The sequence below is a fragment of the Mobula hypostoma genome, chromosome 2 (genome assembly GCF_963921235.1).
Source record: "Mobula hypostoma chromosome 2, sMobHyp1.1, whole genome shotgun sequence".
Lineage (NCBI taxonomy): Eukaryota > Metazoa > Chordata > Chondrichthyes > Myliobatiformes > Myliobatidae > Mobula > Mobula hypostoma.
The window spans coordinates 160247634-160270296 of NC_086098.1; the positions used below are offsets into that span (position 1 = coordinate 160247634).

General features: G+C 43.4%; 1 protein-coding gene across 5 annotated transcripts in view; it reads right to left on the reverse strand.

Moving 5' to 3' along the window:
* Nucleotides 1-22663, reverse strand: part of fer1l4 (fer-1 like family member 4) — a 407998-nt gene that overhangs the window by 138797 nt on the left and 246538 nt on the right. For all 5 annotated transcript variants that reach the window (XM_063040941.1, XM_063040940.1, XM_063040943.1 and 2 more), the window contains exons 32-33: nucleotides 19003-19045; nucleotides 7404-7513 (exon numbers count right to left, since the gene is read on the reverse strand). In XM_063040941.1, coding sequence (XP_062897011.1) covers nucleotides 7404-7513; nucleotides 19003-19045 — 153 coding nt within the window. The remainder of the gene's footprint in view (nucleotides 1-7403; nucleotides 7514-19002; nucleotides 19046-22663) is intronic.

Consider the following 22663-nt stretch of genomic DNA (forward strand, 5'->3'; position numbering starts at 1 on the left):
TATGGTCCATGTGCAGGTCAGTGGGAGTCAGCAGAAAATGGTTCGGCACAGCCAAGAAGGGCCAAAAGGCCTGTTTCTGTGCTGTAGTTTCTATGGTTTCTATAGTTTCTATGGACTGGAAAGAATAAGCAGAATTTCCAGCATCTGCAGATTTTCTCCTGTTTGTGAAAACCCATACACTTTTACTAACTGAAGTGAAGGATTAACAAAAGAACAAGTCTAAAACAGAGTATAGAATAATTGATACAGTATCAAGTTTCACACCCTTCTGTTCATCCAGTTTACAAGCAGAGGCCCTTTACCCGATTGTGTCCACTCTATCAAGTATTGACCTATATCACAGATTCCTAACATGGGATCCATGGATCCTTGCTTAATGGTATTGGTCTATGGTATAAATAAAGGTTGGGAACCCCTGATCTATACTAATCCCAGTTACCAGCACTTACCCATAGTCTCCTATACCTTGGTGGTTCAAGTACTCAACCAGTAACTCCTTTAAATATTGTGAGAATTTTTGCCTTCATCAATTGGCAATGACATTCAACACATTGCTGATGATTGAGAATTGACTAACTGTACAGCATTTACCGAGATTTGAGTTGTTTGTAAGGAGAACATACTGGGGCATTTTGCCACGCTGCAGATACAGATGTTGCATGGTCAGACATGCAACTATTTCTATAATGAAGTATTTCAGTACTACATCTGAGATGTTGTCTGATACTCTAAGCCTTTAGAGAATATAGTGCCCTCAACCATTTGTTAATGAGGATCACGTTGAAGTGAACTGGGTGAAGACTTAGTGAGATGGTGGCGATCTCAGGAAGATGGATCCTAAGGATCCTCTATGGAATTCTGGATGGACCTTGGGTGCATAAAGCCTTAGAGCACAGAACTGCACAGGAACAGGCCCACAGTGCTATGTGAAACAAATTAAATGCCTAACGGAATAATCCCTTCTACCTACACAATGTCCATATCCCTCCCTTCTCTACACCTTCATGAGACTTTGTAACAGCCTCTTAAACACCTCACCCAGCAGGAAAAAAGAACATGGGAAATTCTTCATGTCCCAGCTGCAGAGAACAGTAACTTGTGACTAAATCGGTTGATGTTGTGTACTTGGATTTTCAGAAGGCCTTTGACGAGATGCCACATGAGGCTGCGTAATAAGCTAGAAGCCCATGGTATTTTAGTAAAGATTCTGGCATGAATAAAGCAGTGGTTGATTGACAGGAGGCAAAGAGTGGGAATAAAGCAAGCCTTTTCTGGCTGGCTGCTGGTGACTAGTGGTGTTCCACAGGGCTTTGTGTTGGGACTGATTCTTTTTACGTTACGGGTCTATGATTTTGATGATGGAATGAAGATAATTAGCAGGACAGGTACTTTTGAGGAAGTAGAGAGGCTACAGAATGACTTAGAAAGCTGAGGAGAATGGCAAAGAAATAAGACATAGAAACATAGAAACATAGAAAATAGGTGCAGGAGTAGGCCCTTCGAGCCTGCACCGCCATTTATTATGATTATGGCTTATCATCCAACTCAGAACCCCACCCCAGCCTTCCCTCCATACCCCCTGATCCCCGTAGCCACAAGGGTCATATCTAACTCCCTCTTAAATATAGCCAATGAACTGGCCTCAGCTGTTTCCTGTGGCAGAGAATTCCACAGATTCACCACTCTCTGTGTGAAGAAGTTTTTCCTCATCTCGGTCCTAAAAGGCTTCCCCTTTATCCTCAAACTGTGACCCCTTGTTCTGGACTTCCCCAACATCGGGAACAATCTTCCTGCATCTAGCCTGTCCAATCCCTTTAGGATTTTATACGTTTCAATCAGATCCCCCCTCAATCTTCTAAATTCCAACGAGTACAAGCCCAGTTCATCCAGTCTTTCTTCATATGAAAGTCCTGCCATCCCAGGACTCAATCTGGTGAACCTTCTTTGTACTCCCTCTATGGCAAGGATGTCTTTCCTCAGACTAGGGGACCAAAACTGCACACAATACTCCAGGTGTGGTCTCACCAAGGCCTTGTACAACTGCAGTAGTACCTCCCTGCTCCTGTACTCGAATCCTCTCGCCATAAATGCCAGCATACCATTTGCCTTTTTCACCGCCTGCTGTACCTGCATGTCCACTTTCAATGACTGGCGTATAATGACACCCAGGTCTCGTTGCACCTCCCCTTTTCCTAATCGGCCACCATTCAGATAATAATCTGTTTTCCTATTTTTGCCACCAAAGTGGATAACTTCACATTTATCCACATTAAATTGCATTTGCCATGAATTTGCCCACTCACCCAACCTATCCAAGTCACTCTGCATCCTCTTAGCATCCTCCTCACAGCTAACACTGCCACCCAGCTTCGTGTCATCCGCAAACTTGGAGATGCTGCATTTAATTCCCTGAGCCTTGCGGTACCCCACTAGTCACTGCCTGCCATTCTGAAAAGGTTCCGTTTATTCCCACTCTTTGCTTCCTGTCTGCTAACCTATTCTCCATCCACATCAATACCTTACCCCCAATACCGTGTGCTTTAAGTTTGCACTCTAATCTCCTGTGTGGGACCTTGTCAAAAGCCTTTTGAAAATCCAAATATACCACATCCACTGGTTCTCCCCTATCCACTCTACTGGTTACATCCTCAAAAAATTCTATGAGATTCGTCAGACATGATTTTCCTTTCACAAATCCATGCTGACTTTGTCCGATGATTTCGCCGCTTTCCAAATGTGCTGTTATCACATCTTTGATAACTGACTCCAGCAGTTTCCCCACCACCGACGTTAGGCTAACCGGTCTATAATTCCCCGGTTTCTCTCTCCCTCCTTTTTTAGAAAGTGGGGTTACATTAGCCACCCTCCAATCCTCAGGAACTAGTCCAGAATCTATAGAGTTTTGAAAAATTATCACTAATGCATCCACTATTTCTTGGGCTACTTCCTTAAGACCATAAGACATAGGAGCAGAATTAGGCCATTTGGCCCATCGAGTCTGCTCTGCCATTCAATCATGGCTGATCCATTTTTCCCCATGTCAGCCCCACTCCCTGGCCTTCTCCCCATAACCTTTGATGCCATGTCCAATCAAGAATCTATCATGTTCTGCCTTAAATACACCCAACAACCTGGCCTCCATAGCTGCCTGTGGTAATAAATTCCACAAATTCACCACCATCTGGATAAAGAAATTTCTCCATCTCTGTTTTAAATGGATGCCACTCTATCTTGAGGCTGTGCCTCTTGTCCTTGACTCCCCACCACATTTACTCTGTCTAGGCCTTTCAACAGTCTAAAGGTTTCAATGCGATCCCACTTCATCCTTCTAAATTCAAGTGAGTACAGACCCAGAGGTATCAAATGTTCCTCGTACGAATAACCCTTTCATTCCTGGAATCATCCTTGTGAACTTTCTCTGAATTCTCTCCAATGCCAGCACATCTTTTCTTAGATGAGGAGCCCAATACTGTTCACAATATTCAATGTCAGATCTCACCAGTGCCTTATGAAGCCTCAGCATCACATCTCTGCTCTAGACCTCTTGAAATGAATGCCAACATTGCATTTGCCGCCTTCACCACCAACTCAACCTGCAAGTTAACCTTTAAGGTGTTCTGCATAAGGACTTCCAAGGCATTTTGCATCTCAGATTTTTGGATTTTCTCCCTATTTAGAAAATAGTCTGCAATATGAAGATTGGTGAAGGGGCAGGTAGTGTTGTGGAAGCAGGAAGGAATTAGACAGATTAGGAGAATGGGCAAGAAAGTGGAAAATGAAATACAATGTTGGAAAATGCACGGTCATGCACTTTGGCAGAAGAAATAAATTTTCTATTTTCTATTTTCCAAAACACGAGGAAATCTGCAGATGCTGGAATTTCAAGCAACACACATAAAAAATGCTGGTGGAACGCAACAGGCCAGGCAGCATCTATAGGAAGAGGTACAGTCGACATTTTGGGCCGAGACCCTTAGTCAGGACTAACTGAAAGAAGAGCCTTTCAAATCTTTTACTATCTCTTCTTTTATTTTCCACTTTCTTGCCCATTCTCCTAATCTGTCTAATTCCTTCTGCATCCTCCCTGCTTCCACAACACTACCTGCCCCTCCACCGATCTTTGTATCATCTGCAAACTTGGCAACAAATCCATCTATTCCATCATCTAAATCATTGATATACAGCATGAAAAGAAGTGGTCCAGGCACTGACCCCCTGTGGAACACCACTAGTCACGGCAGCCAACCAGAAAAGGATCCCTTCATTCCCACTTGTTGCCTCCAGCTAATCAGGCAATGCTCTAACAATGCCAGGAACTTTCCTGTAATACCATGGGCTCTTAACTTTGACAAGGTGCCACACATGAGGCTGCTTCCCAAGGCCTTCTGAAAGTCCAAATATGCAACATCCACCACATCCCCCTTATCTATCATACTAGTAAACTCTTCAAAGAATTCTGACAGGTTCTTCAGATAGGATTTTCCCTTAAGGAAACCATGCTGACTTTGTACTATCTTGTCCTGTATCACCAAGTACTCTATAACCTCATCCTTAACAATTGACTCCAACATCTTCCCAACCACTGAGATCAGGCTAACTGGTCTATAATTTCTCTTCTGCTGCCTTCCTCCTTTCTTAAAGAGTGGAGTGACATTTGCAGTTTTCCAGTCCTCTGGCATCATGCCAGAGTCCAATGATTTTTTTGGAAGATCATTTCTAATGCCACCACAATTTCTAACATTACCTCTTTCAGAACAGTTTATCTGGTCTGGGTGACTTATGTACCTTTAGGTCGTTCAGCTTTTTGAGCACCTTCTCCCTTGTAATAGTAATTGCATGAACACTACCTCATTTTTTCAATATATATTATTTCTGCTTTTGCAGATTTTTAATCTATTCAATATACGTATACTATAATTGTTTTACTTATTTTTTCTTCTTCTTGTATATTATGTATTGCTTGAACTCCTGCTGTTAACAAATTCCATGACACATGCCAGTGATAATAACCTGATTCTGACTCACTTCTCTTCCCTTACACCCTTCAACATCATACACACTGCAAGTGTTTTCTACAGTGAAGACTGATGCAAAATACTCAATTAGTTCATCTGCCATCTCTTTGGTCCTCGTAATTATTTCTCCAGCCTCATTTTCTAGCGGTCCTATGTCCACTCTTATCTCTCTTTTATTTTTACATTAGCTTTGACTTCCCTTGTCAGCCATGGTTGTACTATTTTACCATTTGAGTATTTCTTTATTTTTGGAACATATCTTTCCTGCACCTTCCTCATTTTTCCCATTGCTGCCCTGCTGATATCACTTCCTTCTAATTTACTTTGGCCAACTCCTCTCTCATACCACTGTAATTTCCTTCACTCCACTGAAATACTGCTACATCAGACTTCACTTTCTCCCTATCAAATTTCAAGTTGAACTCAATCATACTGGCTACTAAGGGTTCTTTTACCTTAAGCTCCCTAATCACCTCTGGTTCATTACATAACACCCAATCCCATATAGCTGATCCTCTAGTAGACTCAATGACAAACTGCTCTATAAAGTCATCAACAAACTCACTGCCTTGAGATCCATTACCGACCTGATTTTCCCAATCGAGCTGCATGTTGAAATCTCCCATGACTATCATAATATTGTCCTTTTGACACGTCTTTTCCATTTCCTGTTGTAATCTGTAGTTCACATCTCAGCCACTGCTGGGAGGCCTGTATATAACTGCCATCAGGGTCCATTTACCCTTGCAGTTTATTAACTCTACCTAGAAGGAATCAACATCTTCTGATCCTATGTCACATCTTTCTACTGATTTGATGCCAGTGGAGCCATGCCAACACCTCTGCCTATCTTCCTGTTCCTCCGATACAATGAGTAACCTTGGACATTCAGCTCCCAACTACAACCATCCTTCAGCCACGATTCAGTGATGGTCACAACATCATACCTGACAATCTGTAATAGTGCCACGAGATCATCCACCTTATTTTTTATACTCCATGCATTGAGATATAACACTTTGAGTACTGTATTTGCTACCCCTTTTTGATTTAGCATCTCTAATGCACTGATACTGACCCTGCTGGTTGCAATTATGTCCTATCATCTGCCTGCACATCCTGACAATCTGACTGCACATTAATTTTGCCTTTTTTTAACCGTCCATCCTATTCTCAGTGCCCTCACAAATGGCAGATGGAATACAGTGTCAGGAAGTGTATGGTCATGCACTTTGGTAGAAGAAATATAAAGGTTGACTATTTTCTAAATGGACAGAAAATACTAAATACTAAGGTGCAAGGGGTCCTGGGAGTCCTTGTGCAGGATTCCCTAAAGGTTAATTTGCAGGTTGAGTCTGTGATGAGGAAGGCAAATGCAATACTAGCATTCATGTCAAGCGGACTAGAATATAAAAACAAAGGTGTAGGGTTGAGACTTTATAAAGCACTGGTGAGGCCTCACTTGGAGCATTGTGAACAGGTTTGGGCCCCTTATCTTAGGTAGGAAGTGTTGAAACTGGACAGGGTTCAAAGGAGGTTCATGAAAATGATTCCAGAATTGAATAGTTTGTCATATGAAGAGCGTTTGATGGCTCTGGGCCTGTATTCATTGGAATTGAGAAGAATGATGCGTAACCTCATTGAAACTTATTGAATGGTGAAGAGCCTTGATAGAGTGATGTGGAGAGGAAGTTTCTTGTGGTAGGAATGTCTAAGACCAGAGAATGCAGCCTCAGAATAGTGGGGCATCCTTTTAGAACAGAGATGAGGAGGAATTTCTTTAGCTGCAGAGCAGTGAATCTATGGAATTCTTTGCCACAGGCAGCTGTGGAGGCCAAGTCTTTATGTATATCTAAGGCAGAAGTTAAATGATTCTTGATTGGACAGGGCATGAAGAGATATGGGGAGAAGACAGAAGACTGGAACTGAGAGGAAAATTGGATCAACCGCGATGAAATGGTGGAGCAGAATTGACGGGCCAAATATCCTAATTCTGCTCCTATATCTTATGGTCCTATGGACTTATGAATCTCTGCAGCCCCTTCAGAAAGTCTGTGCTCTGGAAATTGAGAAGGTATTTCTGAGAATTGGCACTCCCTTGGTCACCTACTTGAACTATCTGCAAGGTAATTAAAAGGCCAGGCTAAAGGAGGTACAGGAAATAGGATCTCACTGAACTTAATGACATTGTGGGGATTAGTGGTTTATTGCGTTTTACTGTAGTTAATGAAAAATCATAGAATCAAAAGCTGATCATGTTTATTAGTTATGACCCATCCAGAAAAGAGGAATTTAAGTTAGATTCCTGGTACAAAGTCTTGACTGGAGAAAGCCAACCATGAAATAGAATAGAAGGCATGAGTGAGTGAACTACTGAAGGTAGTTTACCTGAAAGGTTGCAATGGTTTTCTTGTTTCGTGTTCTTGTGTTTGTGTCCTGTTGTTCTCTGGATATATTAAGATCCACGTCACTTGTTGATGGCATCGGTGGTTCAGTGTCTGTTTTTAAAAACATTACATGAAAATGAGGGCACAAAGAAGCACACACTAGAAATCTAAAATAAAACAGACAATGCAGGAAATACTTAGTAAGTTCTGCAGCCTTTATGGCCGGTCACCTTTCTTCAGAACTCATAACCCTCAAGGCAGGCAGTCTGTTTAAATCTCTGTATAATTTTAGCCACCAGCTTTTGACTGAAGAATAGCCTCGAGCTGAAATATTGATTATCTATTCATTTCCATAGATGCTGCCTGATCTACTGAGTTCCTCCAGCATCTTGTGTGTTGATAGTAATAAATTTAAAAACTAAATAAGCAATGAATATTGAGAACAAGAGATGAAGATGCTTTGAAAGTGAATCCATTGGTTGTGGGAACAGTTCAGTGATGGGACAAGTGAAGCTGAGTGAAGTTATCCCCTTTTTTTAAAGAGCTTGATGGTTGAGGGGTAGTAACTGTTCCTGAACTTGGTGGTGTAAATCCTAAGGCTCCTGTACCGTCTTCCTGAGAAGGGAACATGTCCTGAATGGTGGGGATCCTTGATGATGGATGCTGCTTTCCTGTGACACCACTCCATGCTGGGGAGAGCTTCACCCACAAAGGACTGGGCCATATCCAGTACTTCTTATAGAAACATAGAAACATAGAAAATAGGTGCAGGAGTAGGCCATTCGGCCCTTCGAGCCTGCACCGCCATTTATTATGATCATGGCTGATCATCCAACTCAGAACCCCGCCCCAGCCTTCCCTCCATACCCCCTGACCCCTGTAGCCACAAGGGCCATATCTAACTCCCTCTTAAACATAGCCAAGGAACTGGCCTCAACAGTTTGCTGTGGCAGAGAATTCCACAGATTCACCACTCTCTGTGTGAAGAAGTTTTTCCTAATCTCGGTCCTAAAAGGCTTCCCCTCTATCCTCAAACTGTGACCCCTCATTCTGGACTTCCCCAACATCGGGAACAATCTTCCTGCATCTAGCCTGTCCAATCCCTTTAGGATCTTATACGTTTCAATCAGATCCCTATCAGAATATAGGATATTCTGTTCAAGAGCATTGGTGTTTCTATACCAGGTCATGATGTAACCATTCAATATAGTCTCCATTCAATATATCCTCCATCACACATCTATAGATATTTGTCAAAGTTTCAGATGTCTTGCCAAATCTTTGCAAACTTTTAAGGAAATAAAGGCACTGTGTACTATTTTTGTAATTGCACTTACAATGTGTGCTGGGCCCAGGACAGATCCTCTGAAATTAAAACACTAAAGAATTTATAGTTTCTGACCCTCTCCATCTCTGATCACCTGATGAGGACTGACTCATGGATTTCCAGTTTCCTCCTCCTGAAGTCGATAATCAGCTTCTTGATCTTGCTGACATTCAGTAAGAGGATGGTGTTATGGAAACTCAGCCAGATTTTCAGTATCCCTCCTATATGCTGATTCATCACCACATTTTAATTCAGCCAACGACAGTGGTGTCCTCAGCAAACTTAAATATCGCATTGGGGTTGAACTTACAATAGAGCAAGTAGAGCACGCAGCCTTGTGGTGCATCTGTGCTGAGGGAGATTGTGGAGGCGATGTTGTTGCCAATCCAACTGACTGGGGACTGCCAGCGAAGGATTCAAGAAACCAATTGCACAAGGCGGTACTGAGGCCTAGGTCTTGAATTAGTTTTGAAGGGATGATGGTAGTCAATGCTGACCTGTAGTTGATAAAGAGATTCCTAATGTATGCATCTTTGCTGTGTAGATATGCCTGGTTTGAGTGAAAAACCAATTAAGGAATAAAAAAGGTATGGCCATGTTAATAGGGCTACATTACAGACCACCCAACAGTCCGAGGGATTGAGAGGAACAAACTTGTAGAGAGATTGCAGACTGTTGCAAGAAACATAAGGTCGGTTATAGAAGGTGATTTTAACTTTCCACATATTGGCTGGAACACCCCTACTGTAAAAGGACCAGATGGGATAGAGTTTGTCAAATGTGTTCAGGAAAGTTTCCTTAATCAGTACAGAGAAGTCCCAACAAGCAACTGTGCAATACTTGATCTGCTATTAGGGAATGAGGCAGGGCAGGTGACAGAAGTTTATGTAAAGGAACATTTTGCATCCAGTAATCATAAGCCATTAGTTTCAAAATAATATGAAATAGAATGCACTGCCTGAGTCAGTGGTGGAGGCAGATACACTAGTGAAGTTTAAGAGACTACTAGACAGGTATATGGAGGAATTTAAGGTGGGGGCTTATATGGGAGGCAGGGTTTGAGGGTCGGCACAACATTGTGGGCCGAAGGGCCTGTACTGTGCTGTACTATTCTATGGTCTATGTTCTAATATGCAAAAAGTCAGATCTGGTCCTCTGGTTGAGGTTCTAAATTGGAGAAAGGCCAATTTTGATGGCATCAGAAAGGATCAGGCAAATGGAACAGGCTGTTTTCTGGTAAAGGTGAACTTGGTAAGGAGGAGGCTTTCAAAAGTGGAAATTTTGAGAGTACAAAGCTTTTATCTGCCTGTCAGAATAAAAGGTAAAGACAACAGGTTTAGCGTATTCAAGCGGTTGAGGCCCTGGTTGAGAAAAAAAGGAGGTGCCCAGCAGGTGTTGGAAGGTAAGGTGCTTATGGAGTGTAAGAAACATAAGAGAACACTTAAGATAGAAATCAGAAGGGCTAAAAGAAGGTATGAGTTTGCCCTAGCAGACAAGCTGAAGGAGAATCCTAAGTGATTTTACAGATACATTAGGAGCAAAAGGATTGCAAGGGGCAAAATTGGTCCTCTGGAAGATCAAAATGATCATTCATGTGTGGAGCTAAAAGAGATGGGGGAGATCTTACATGAATTTTTTGCATCTATATTTACTCAGAATTCCAATGTCTTCCCATAATGGGTCCTAAACTGAGCTGATGCATTCAGTCAGCTTTATGGTGCCTTTCCCGCCATACCATATAACCATATAATAATTACAGCACGGAAACAGGCCATTTTGGCCCTTCTAGTCTGTGCTGAACTCTTACTCTCACCTAGTCCCACCGACCTGCCCTCAGCCCATAAACCTCCATTCCTTTCCTGTCCGTATATCTATCCAATTTAACTTTAAACAACAACATCGAACCTGCCTCAACCACTTCTTCTGGAAGCTCGTTCCACACAGCCACCACTCTCTGAGTAAAGAAGTTCCCCCTCATGTTACCCCTAAACTTTTGCCCTTTAACTCTCAACTCATGTCCTCTTGTTTGAATCTCCCCCATTCTCAATGGAAAAAGCCTATCCACGTCAACTCTATCTATCCCCCTCATAATTTTAAACACTTCTGTCAAGTCCCCTCTCAACCTTCTACGCTCCAAAGAATAAAGACCTAACTTGTTCAATCTTTCTCTGTAACTTACGAGATGAAACCCAGGCAACATTTTAGTAAATCCCCTCTGTATTCTCTCAATTTTATTGACATCTTTCCTATAATTCGGTGACCAGAACTGTACACAATACTCCAAATTTGGCCTTACCAATGCCTTAGACAATTTCAACATTACATCTCAACTCCTATACTCTGATTAATAAAGGCCAGCATACCAAAAGCTTTCTTCACCACCCTATCCACATGAGATTCCACCTTCAGGGAACTATGCACCATTATTCCTAGATCCCTCTGTTCTACAGCATTCCTCAATGCCCTACCATTTACCATGTATGTCCTATTTTGAATAGTCCTACCAAAACGTAGCACCTCACATTTTTCAGCATTAAACTCCATCTGCCATCTTTCAGCCCACTCTTCTAACTGGCTTAGATCTCTCTACAATCCTTGAAAACCTACTTCATTATCCACAACGCCACCTATCTTAGTATCACCTGCATACTTACTAATCCAATTTACCACCCCATCATCCAGATCATTAATATATATGACAAACAACATTGGACCCAGTACAGATCCCTGAGGCACACCGCTACACACCGTCCTCCAATCTGACACACAGTTATCCACCACTACTCTCTGGCGTCTCCCATCCAGCCACTGCTGAATCCATTTTACTACTTTGATATTAATACCTAACGATTGAACCTTCCTAACTAACCTTCCGTGTGGAACCTTGTCAAAGGTCTTACTGAAGTCCATGTAGACAACATCCACCACTTTACCCTCGTCAACTTTCCTAGTAACCTCATCAAAAAATTCAATAAGATTTGTCAAACATGACCTTCCACTCACAAATCCATGTTGACTGATCCTAATCAGATCTTGTCTATCCAGATAATTATATATACCATCTCTAAGAATACTTTCCATCAATTTACCCACCATTGGCGTCAAACTCACAGGCCGATAATTGCTAGGTTTACTCTTAGAACCCTTTTTAAACAATGGAACCACATGAGCAATATGCCAATCCTCCGGCACCATCCCCATTTCTAATGACATTTGAAATATTTCTGTCAGAGCTCCTGCTATTTCTACACTAACTTCCCTCAAGGTCCTAGGGAATATCCTGTCAGGACCCGGAGACTTATCCAGTTTTATATTCCTTAAAGGCGCCAGTACTTTCTCTTCTTTCATCGTCATACTTTCCATAACTACCCTTCCTGTTTCCTTTACCTTACGCAATTCAATATTCTTCTCCTTAGTGAATACTGAAGAAAAGAAATTGCTCCCCCATCTCTTTTGGCTCTGCACATAGTCGTCCACTCTGATTTTCTAAGGGACCAATTTTATCCCTCACTATCCTTTTGCTATTAATATAACTGTAGAAACCCTTTGGATTTATTTTCACCTTACTTGCCAAAGCAGCCTCGTATCTTCTGTTAGCTTTTCTAATTTCTTTCTTAAGATTCTTTTTACATTCTTTATATTCCTCGAGCACCTCATTAACTCCAAGCTGCCTATATTTATTGTAGATCCCTCTCTTTTTCTGAACCAAGTTTCCTATATCCCTTGAAAACCAGGGCTCTCTCAAGCTTTTAACCTTTCCTTTCAACCTAACAGGAACATAAAGATCCTGTACCTTCAAAATTTCATCTTTAAGTGACCTCCATTTCTCTATTATATCCTTCCCATAAAACAAATTGTCCCAATCCACTCCTTCTAAATCCTTTCGCATCTCCTCAAAGTTAGCCTTTCTCCAATCAAAAATCTCAACCCTGGGTCCAGTCCTATCCTTCTCCATAATTATATTGAAACTAATGGTATTGTGATCACTGGACCCGAAGTACTCTCCAACACATACCTCCGTCACCTGCCCTATCTCATTCCCTAACTCGAGATCCAACACTGCCCCTTCTCTAATTGGTACCTCTATGTATGCTGCAAAAAACTATCTTGCACACATTTGACAAACTCCAAACCATCCAGCCCTTATACAGTATGGGCTTCCCAGTCTATGTGTGGAAAATTAAAATCTCCCACAATCACAACCTTGTGCTTACTACAAATATCTGCTCTCTCCTTACAAATTTGCCCCTCCAGTTCTCGGTCCCCATTAGGTGGTCTATAATACACCCCTATAAGCATCACTACGCTTTTCCTATTCCTCAATTCCATCCAAATAGCCTCCCTAGACGAGTCCACTAATCTATCCTTGCCAGAGCACCGCTGTAATATTTTCTCTGACAAGCAATGCAACACCTCCCCCTCTTGCCCCTCCTATTCTATCACACCTGAAGCAACGAAATTCTGGAATATTTAGTTGCCAATCACACCCCTCCTGCAACCACGTTTCACTGATAGCTACATCATCATATCTCCAGGTATCAATCCATGCTCTAAGCTCATCCACCTTTCTTACAATGCTCCTAGCATTAAAATAGATGCATTTAAGAAACTCTCCACCTCTTACTCTCTGTTTATCCTTAATGGAGCAAACAACTTTGTTATCTTTTTCTCCCTTGTCCCCTGCATCTTCGGTCTGAGTGCTCCCGATCTCTGTCCCCTGCCTATCCTCCCTCACACACTGTCTACTAGCTTTCTCTATTTGTGAACTAACCTCCTCTCTCCTAGTCTCTTTAATTTGATTCCCACCCCCCCAACTATTCTAGTTTAAAGTCACTTCAGTAGCCCTCGCAAATCTCCCCGTCAGGATATTGGTCCCCCTAGGATTCAAGTGAAACCCGTCCTTTTTGTACAGGTCACACCTGTGCCAAAAGAGGTCCCAATGATCCAAAAACTTGAATCCCTGCCCCCTGCTCCAATCCCTCAGCCACGCATTTATCCTCCACCTCATTGCATTCCTACTCTCACTGTCGCGTGGCACAGGCAGTAATCCTGAAATTACTACCTTTGCGGTCCTTTTTCTCAACTCCCTTCCTAACTCCCTATATTCTCCTTTCAGGACCTCTCCCCTTTTCCTACCTATGTCATTGGTACCTATACATACCATGACCTCTGGCTCCTCTCCCACCCACTTCAGGATATCTTGGACACGATCAGAAATATCCCGGACCCTGGCACCAGGGAGGCAAGCTACCATCCGGGTCTCCGGACAGCATCCACAGAATCGCCTATCTGACCCCCAAACTATCGGGTCCCCTATTACTACTGCCCTCCTCTTCCTTTCCCTACCCTTCCAAGCTACAGTGTCGGACTCTGTGCCGGAGGCACGGCCACTGTTGCTTCCCCCAGGTAAGCTGTCCCCCAAAACAGTACTCAAACAGGAGTACTTATTGTCAAGGGGCACTCTCTATTACCTGACTCTTCCTCTTCCCCCTCCTAACTGTGACCCACTTGTCTGCCTCCTGTGGCCCTGGTGTGACTACCTGCCTGTAACTCCTCTCTATCAACTCCTCACTCTCCCTGACCAGACGAAGGTCATCGAGCTGCAGCTCCAGTTCCCTAACGCGGTCTCTTAGGAGCTGCATCTCGGCGTACCTGGTGCAGATGTGGACGTCCGGGAGGCTGGGAGACTCCACGACCTCCCACATCTGGCACTGAGAACAACAAGCTGCCCTCACACTCATACTTACTCCTCTCCTCAAATAACAACAAAAAATGAATACCAAACCTTCCTCGCCTCGCCCATTTCCACTGAAGCCTGTTGAGCCAAAGCCTTTAAGCCTTCACACTGCTCCCAGCTCACTCTGCTGCCCGCAAAACAATGCTGCCCTCTGTATAAGGCTCTGTTCCTTTTAAATCTTCCGCGCTTCACTGCCTGACATCACACACCTGCGCAGTCCCACCTCTCTGAACGCCGATGAAAAAAACCCAAAAAACTCAAAATGGCTTCCTCTGCACTCCCGCTCCGATTCTCAGACTTCCTTCTCTGAATACACAGCAGAATATTCCATTTCTTTAGTAATGGAGATGTTTAAAGTGTAAATGTTGTTGCTATACTGTATTTAATGTGGATACTTCAGTTTCTTTTGTAAAATGATTGTAACTACATTGTGAAATGCTTCATTTTCTAATTCATGTGTGGTCTTAAGTTTGTGGGTAATTAAAGATGGTGTATCCGGCTGAATAAGCAGAAGGATTCGCTCTCAGTAGGAGAGAGAGATCAGGGCTGCCAGGAGTTCACACTGGCCAAGTTTAAGTACAGAACTATTATTGTATTTTCTGGTAAATATAATTTTGTAAATATTGGCAGTTTCTTTTCACTATTTTCGCTAATTTTTGTAAGTTTGATTTTTGACACACCTGATAAGCTCCTCCACACTAAAGAGCTAAGTGATTCCAGCCATTTTTCCTTTAGTCGTATACCCACGTATCTAACAGTTAGGAATCTAACTTTGGGCAACATAGGTGTCTGAGAAGAGAGGCAGTGAATATAGAACTCAGGGTGTTGTATTTGAATGCATACAGTAAATGTAAAAGAGCTTACAGCACAGATTGAAAATAGCAGCTACAATGTTGTTGGCAATAGAAACATGGCTGAAAGAGTAGCTAAGCATCCAAGGATATTCATCTTATCAAAAAGACAGGCAGATGGGAATAAGGAGAGGGTTGACCCTATTAGTAAAAGCATTAAATCAATAACAATGAATGGCATTACACGTAGAATTTCTGTGGGTAGAGTTGAGGAAGTGCAAAGGAAAAAACATGGGCTTCCAAAACGTAGTCAGGATATGGAATAGAAAATAGACAATAGACAATAGGTGCAGAAGTAGACCATTCGGCCCTTCAAGCCTGCACCGCCATTCTGAGATCATGGCTGATCATCTACTATCAATACCCGGTTCCTGCCTTGTCCCCATAACCCTTGATTCCCCTATCCATAAGATACCTATCTAGCTCCTTCGTGAAAGCATCCAGAGAATTGGCCCCACTGCCTTCTAAGGCAGAGTGTCCCACACCTCCACAACTCTCTGGGAGAAGAAGTTTCTCCTCAACTCTGTCCTAAATGACCTACCCCTTATTCTTAAACCATGCCCTCTCGTACTGGACTCTCCCAGCATCTGGAACATATTTTCTGCTTCTATCTTGTCCAATCCCTTAATAATCTTACATGTCTCAATCAGATCCCCCTTCAATCTCCTTAATTCCAGTGTGTACAAGCCCAGTCTCTCTAACCTCTCTGCGTAGGACAGTCCGGACATCCCAGGAATTAACCTAGTGAACCTACGCTGCACCTCCTCCACAGCCAGGATGTCCTTCCTTAACCCTGGAGACCAAAACTGCACACAATACTCCAGGTGTGGTCTCACCAGGGCCCTGTACAAATGCAAAAGGATTTCCTTGCTCTTGTACTCAATTCCCTTTGTAATAAAGGCCAGCATTCCATTAGCCTTCTTCACTGCCTGCTGCACTTGCTCATTCACCTTCAGAGACTGATGAACAAGTACTCCTAGATCTCTTTGTATTTCACCCTTACCTAACTCCACATTGTTCAGATAATAATCTGCCTTCCTGTTCTTGCTCCCAAAGTGAATAACCTCACACTTATTCACATTAAACGCCATCTGCCAAGTTTCTGCTCACTCACCCAGCCTATCCAAGTCACCTTGAATTCTCCTAACATCCTCATCACATGTCACACTGCCACCCAGCTTAGTATCATCAGCAAACTTGCTGATGTTATTCACAATGCCTTCCTCTAAATCATTGACGTAAATCGTAAACAGCTATGGTCCCAATACCGAGCCCTGTGGCACCCCACTAGTCACCACCTGCCATTCCGAGAAACACCCATTCACTGCTACCCTTTGCTTTCTATCTGCCAACCAGTTTTCTATCCATGTCAATATTCTTCCCCCAATGCCATGAGCTCTGATTTTACCCACCAATCTCCTATGTTGTACCTTATCAAATGCCTTCTGAAAGTCAAGGTACACCACATCCACTGGATCTCCCGCATCTATCTTCCTGGTTACATCCTTGAAAAACTCCAATAGATTAGTCAAGCATGATTTGCCCTTGGTAAATCCATGCTGGCTCGGCCCAATCTTATCACTGCTATCAAGATATGCCGCTATTTCATCTTTAATAATAGACTCTAGCATCTTCCCCACTACTGATGTTAGGCTAACAGGGCGATAGTTCTCTGTTTTCTCCCTCCCTCCTTTCTTAAAAAGTGGTTTAACATTAGCCATTCGCCAATCCTCAGGAACTGATCCTGAATCTAAGGAACATTGGAAAATGATCACCAATGCATCCGCAATTTCCAGAGCCACCTCCTTTAGTACCCTAGGATGCAGACCATCTGGACCTGGGGATTTGTTAGCCTTCAGTCCCATCAGTCTACTCATCACCGTTTCCTTCCTAATGTCAATCTGTTTCACTTCCTCTGTTACCCTATGTCCTTGGCCCATGCATACATCTGGGAGATTGCTTGTGTCTTCCCTAGTGAAGACAGATCCAAAGTACTTATTAAATTCGTCCGCCATTTCTCTGTTTCCCATAACAATTTCTCCCAATTCATTCTTCAAGGGCCCAACATTGTTCTTAACTATTTTCCTTCTCTTCACATACCTAAAAATACTTTTGCTATCCTCCTTTATATTCCTAGCTAGCTTGCGTTCATACCTCATTTTTTCTCCCCGTATTGCCTTTTTAGTTAAGTTCTGTTGCTCCTAAAAATTTCCCAATCATCTGTCTTCCCACTCACCTTAGCTCTGTTATTCTTTTTTAATGCTATGCTATCTCTGACTTCCTTTGTCAACCACTGTGGCCACTTTCCCCCCTTTGAATCCTTCCTTCTCCGGGGGATGAACTGATTTTGCACCTTGTGCATTAATCCCAAGTATACCTGCCATTGCTGTTCCACTGTCTTTTCTGCTAGGATATCCGATCAGTCAATTTTGGCCAGCTCCTCCCTCATGGCTCCATAGTCTCCTTTGTTCAACTGCAATACTGACACTTCTGATCTGCCCTTATCCCTCTCAACTTGCAGATAAAAACTTATCATATTATGGTCATGTCTCTAATATGATACATGTTTCTAAAATACACCAGGAGATAGAAAAGATTTATGAGAAACACAATGTTACAGTCAGTGATCATGGGGGACTTCAGTATTCAGATAAGCTGGGAAAAATCAAGTTGGTAATGGATCATAAGAAAAGGAATTTGTGGAATTTCTTTGAGATGGCCTTTTAGAGCAGCATTTGGTAGAGCCTACCAGGGAACCAGCATGTCTGCATTTTTTTTTATTGACATATAGCACAGAGTAGGCCATTTCGGCCCTTCAAGCCACACAAGCCAGCAATCACCCAGCTGAACCCTAGCCTAATCACAGGACAATTTACAATGACCAATTAACCTACCACCAGTACATCTTTGGAATGTGGGAGAAAACAGGAGAACTCAGAGGAACCCACGCAGTCATAGGGAGAACGTACAAACTCCTTACAAGCAGCTGAGGGAATTGAAACCAGGTCGCTAGTAATGTAAAGCGTTGTTCTAACTACTGCACTACTGCACTGCCCCATGGGCAGCTTTGAGGCAGCTTTGTTCAGGGAGTTTGGGAGGCAGTACCATAATCAGATAGAATTCACCCCGCAATTTGGGGGAGAGGAGCTGACAAATGATGTAACAGTTAGAGTTCACTAAAAGCAACTTCAAAGGCATGAGAATAGAGCTGATCAAAGTTGATCACAGTGGAGCAGCAATGGCTGAAGTTGTTGTGTGTAATGTGGGAGGCATTGCAGAATTTCTTCCTAAGAAAGAAGTGTATTAAAGGAAGACCAAGGCAATCATGGCTGACAAAGAAGTCAGTCGGGGGACAGCACGAACACAAGAGAATCGTACAATATAGTGAAAATGAGTGAGAAGCTGGAGGACTATGAAGTCTTTAAAAGGCAACAGAAGCCAAATAACTATAAAAGTTGCCCTGCATTTATCTAACTATCTCCCTTTTAAAAGTGATTGCTGAATCATTTTTCACCATCCTTTAGGACAATACGTTCTTATTGCTAAGAAAATAATTTTCCGCATGGTAAATCTACATGTTACTAATCATTTTAAACCATGACTCATAGGATCAGCCGTGATCACACTGGACAACGGAGCAGCTCCAGGAGCTGCCTTCTATTTCTCTGCTCTATATAATACTTGCCCAAGTCAGCAGCTTCTTCCTCTTCTTCTTCATTTTCTTTGTTCTAAAAAAGACAAATTGGAGGATATTTTTGTTCATTCATTTGTCCACATCTTTCAAAACTCCAAGTCTCATTGGGAGTGAGTTACTGTTTTGAAGTAGGGAATAAGAGACTGACATCTTGCAGGGCAGGAGCCTTCGAAAACTGCAGCTCTCATCAGAAGTGAGTTTTAATTGAGCTGGTAAAGAAAAGGGAGATATAAGTGGAGTGGGGCAGTGTTAGAGATATCCGGCTTTGGCTCAGCAGGCTTGCACAACTACAGATTGAGCTGTTCTTTGTTAAGGAAATGGAGCTGCAGCTCATGGGAGAATGAGGAGATGATTGATAGGAGCTACAGGGAGCTAGTCAACCCTAAGTTGAAGGAGGCAGGTAACTGGGAAAGGGAAGAGGTAACCATTGCAAAGTACTCCTGTGGCCATTTTCCTCAATAATAAGTATTCTGCTTTGGAAACTGTTGGGGAGCTGTAGCAAGCAGGTCTCTGGCATTGAATCTGGTTCTGTAGCTCATAAGGGAAGGGGGGATGGGTAGAAGAGGCAAGCTGTAGTAATAGGGGGTTCGTTGGTTAGGGGAACAGAACAAGATTCCTGGATGGTTTGTTGCCTCTTGGGTGCCAGGATCAGGGATATATTGGATCGAGTCCACAGCATTCTTAAGTGGGAGAGTAAACAGCCAGAGGTCATGGTCCACATTGGTATCAATGACATTGGTAATATGGCTGCCGAGGTCCTGTGAATTCAAGGAGTTAGGACAGAATCTCCGTAGATTTCTGGATTGCTACCTGGACCACAAGCTGGTGAGGCCAGAAACAGGAAGATCATATAGTTTATTTTGTTATTCCTCTCCATGCCTTGTGGTGCATCGGGTGGCAAACTTTTGCATTTTGTCTGTTTCTTACGAGGTGCTAGCTCGACGCTCAACCCAGCACAGATGGAAAGCATGCAAGGAGCCGGCCAGATTCAAACCCAGGACCACTCGCCTTGAAATCCAGTGCTGATGCCACTACACCACCGGCTGGCTTATCATACAGTTTAACATGTGGCTAAGGAGTTCGTGCAAGAGTGAGGGTTTCAGATTTTTGGATCATCGGGCTGTCTTTCAAGGAAGGTGGGACGAGTACAACAGGGATAGTTTACACCTGAACTGAAGGGGAACTAATATCTTAGAGGGATGGTTTGCTGGTGCTGAACAGGAAGTGGTTAAACTAAAGCAGAAGGAGATGAGAGCCAGAGGGCCACAACTTTTCCTCTCAGCCCCAATCTCTTGCCTTTTCCCCATATCCTTTCATGCCTTGACTCCATTGATGATGCAACGATCATCGCCAGAGGCTCAGCAATCTCCTCCTTCACCTCCCACAGTAGCCTGGGGTACATCTCTTCCAGTCCCAGTGACTTATCCTACTTGATGCTTTCCAAAAGCTCCAGCACATCATCTTCCTTAATATCTACATTTTCAAGCTTTTCAGTCCACTGTAAGTCACCAACCAAGATCCTTTTCTGTAGTAAATACTGAAGCAAAGTATTCTATCATCTCCTCCGGTTGTATGGCAGAGGGATGGGAACCAGTTTGATAGAGCTGAGGATGAGCTAGCAGGTTTATAAGTAGACGATGAATGTAAGGGAGGACAAGCCAATGATTGGGTACAAATGCAGACAGATCAAAGAATTAAATTGTACCATAGAGGCAAAATTCAAAAGGGCAAAGATTGCAGGACTGAAGGTGTTGTATTCAAGTGCATGTCTGGTCCGAGGCCTCTATCGGTCAGAGTTGACCATGGATATTGTGTCATAGCAGTCTGGATACGCAGGCCTGGGCAGTACAATATGGAGAGCAAGCTGTTGCTCATGATGCAAGTACCCCCTTCCAAGCATCTGATGAACCCAAAGGAACGGCAGAAACTGATACATTGGTACCAGCAGCATCACAGGAGCTGCCAGTCAAGATTGAACTCAATGTAGGACTGCCTTAGGGATGCCAGCTCCAGATTTTTCTCTTGGAGTTTGTTCCTGAAGCCTTCCCCATGAGTGGGTATAGCCTAAAGGCAACGGAGGCTTGAGTTCAGAATATTCCTTCTCCGACGTGAGCTGCCAACCATGGCTGACAAGCTCCATCTGCCTAAAGCGACTGGATTTAAGGCGCCAGTAACCCATCTTTGCCCCTTCTCCTGTCAGTTGAAATGGTTCCGCCGGGCTTAATAGTGAAGCCACACATAAAGGCCAGGAGCTGGACTTGGTTATCAGAGGCTATTTCAGAGGCACGCAATTTGGAGCATTTAATAGGTAGTGGGAGCTTGAACCCATTACCACCCCTGGCTATAACAAACTTAAATACAGGTAGTATTTGGAGTAAGATGGATGAACTTGTGGCGTAATTAGAGATTGGTCGGTATGATGCCGTGGGCATTACTGAAAGAAGGCCATAGTTAGGAGCTTAATATCAAAGGATATACTTTGTATCGAAAGGACGGGCAGGAATGGATACACAGTAGTATGGCTCTGTTTTGGCAGTAATGCAACAGTGTGGATGCCAACTGCCGTAAAAACTCAAAGAAGAAGAAGAAGAAGAAGTATGGCTCTGTTGATAAGAGATGGAATTACATCTTTAGAAAGAGGAGACATAAGGTTAAAGAATGTCAAATCATGGTGGGTGAAGTTAAGAAACTGCAAGGGTGAAAAAAAAACATTATGGGAAGCATATATAGGCCTCCAAATAGTAGCAAAGATGTGGCATTGTGATTGCAAAAGGAGCTGGAAGGGGCATGTAACAGGAGTAATGACACAATTGTAATGGGCGACTTCAATATGCAAGAGGATTGGGAAAACCGGATTGGCAGAAGCAGAAGTCACATGTATCAGTGTCACAATGGAATAAAGGGAATTACAGAGGCATGAGAGAGGAGCTTGCCCAGGTGGATTGGAGGGGGATACTGGTGGGGATGATGGCAGAGCAGAGGTGGCTGATATTTCTGTTAATAGTTCACAAGGCACAGGGTAGATACATCCCTGGGGTGTATGGAATGTATGGGGTTTCAGGGAGGGGGAGCACCTCTGGTGGGGGAACATGTCGCGTCCTTTTCAAGGCGGTTAGTCCATCTTTGGTCCCCACCTGGCACTCAGCTCTCACTTGTGGCTCCCCGTAGCTGTTTGCATGCGACAGCGGCCACATCCCGGGCAACAGCTTGGACAAGCTGGCTAAACCAGGTGAGGGTAGCCGATGGGTCTCAAACCCTCGGTGAGATAGGGAGTTGACTATCCCAGCATGTGAAGACAGACTCCGGCGGATTGAGCGGACGAGACCAATGGAAGGTCCAACGGTCAAGAAGGCGGTCTCTGCAAGCGTCGTGGAACGCATAGAGCATGACAAGACACAGAAGACGTCCTGGTCATGCACTGCGCCTAGTCCCATCTCCAGCCATTTCGACTCTTGTCTTGCCACTGGATCCAGATGGGAATTGGGAAGAGAGAGTGAGGCTGACGCTGCGCAACTCTCCCTCACTTAAATCCAAATCACGCGCTAGTCCGACACCATCTGGTGTCGAGGTCTTCATCGACGTCGACGATGGATGAACAACAGATACATCCCACAAAGGAAGGAGTTCTCAGATGGCAGGGGTAGGCAACTAT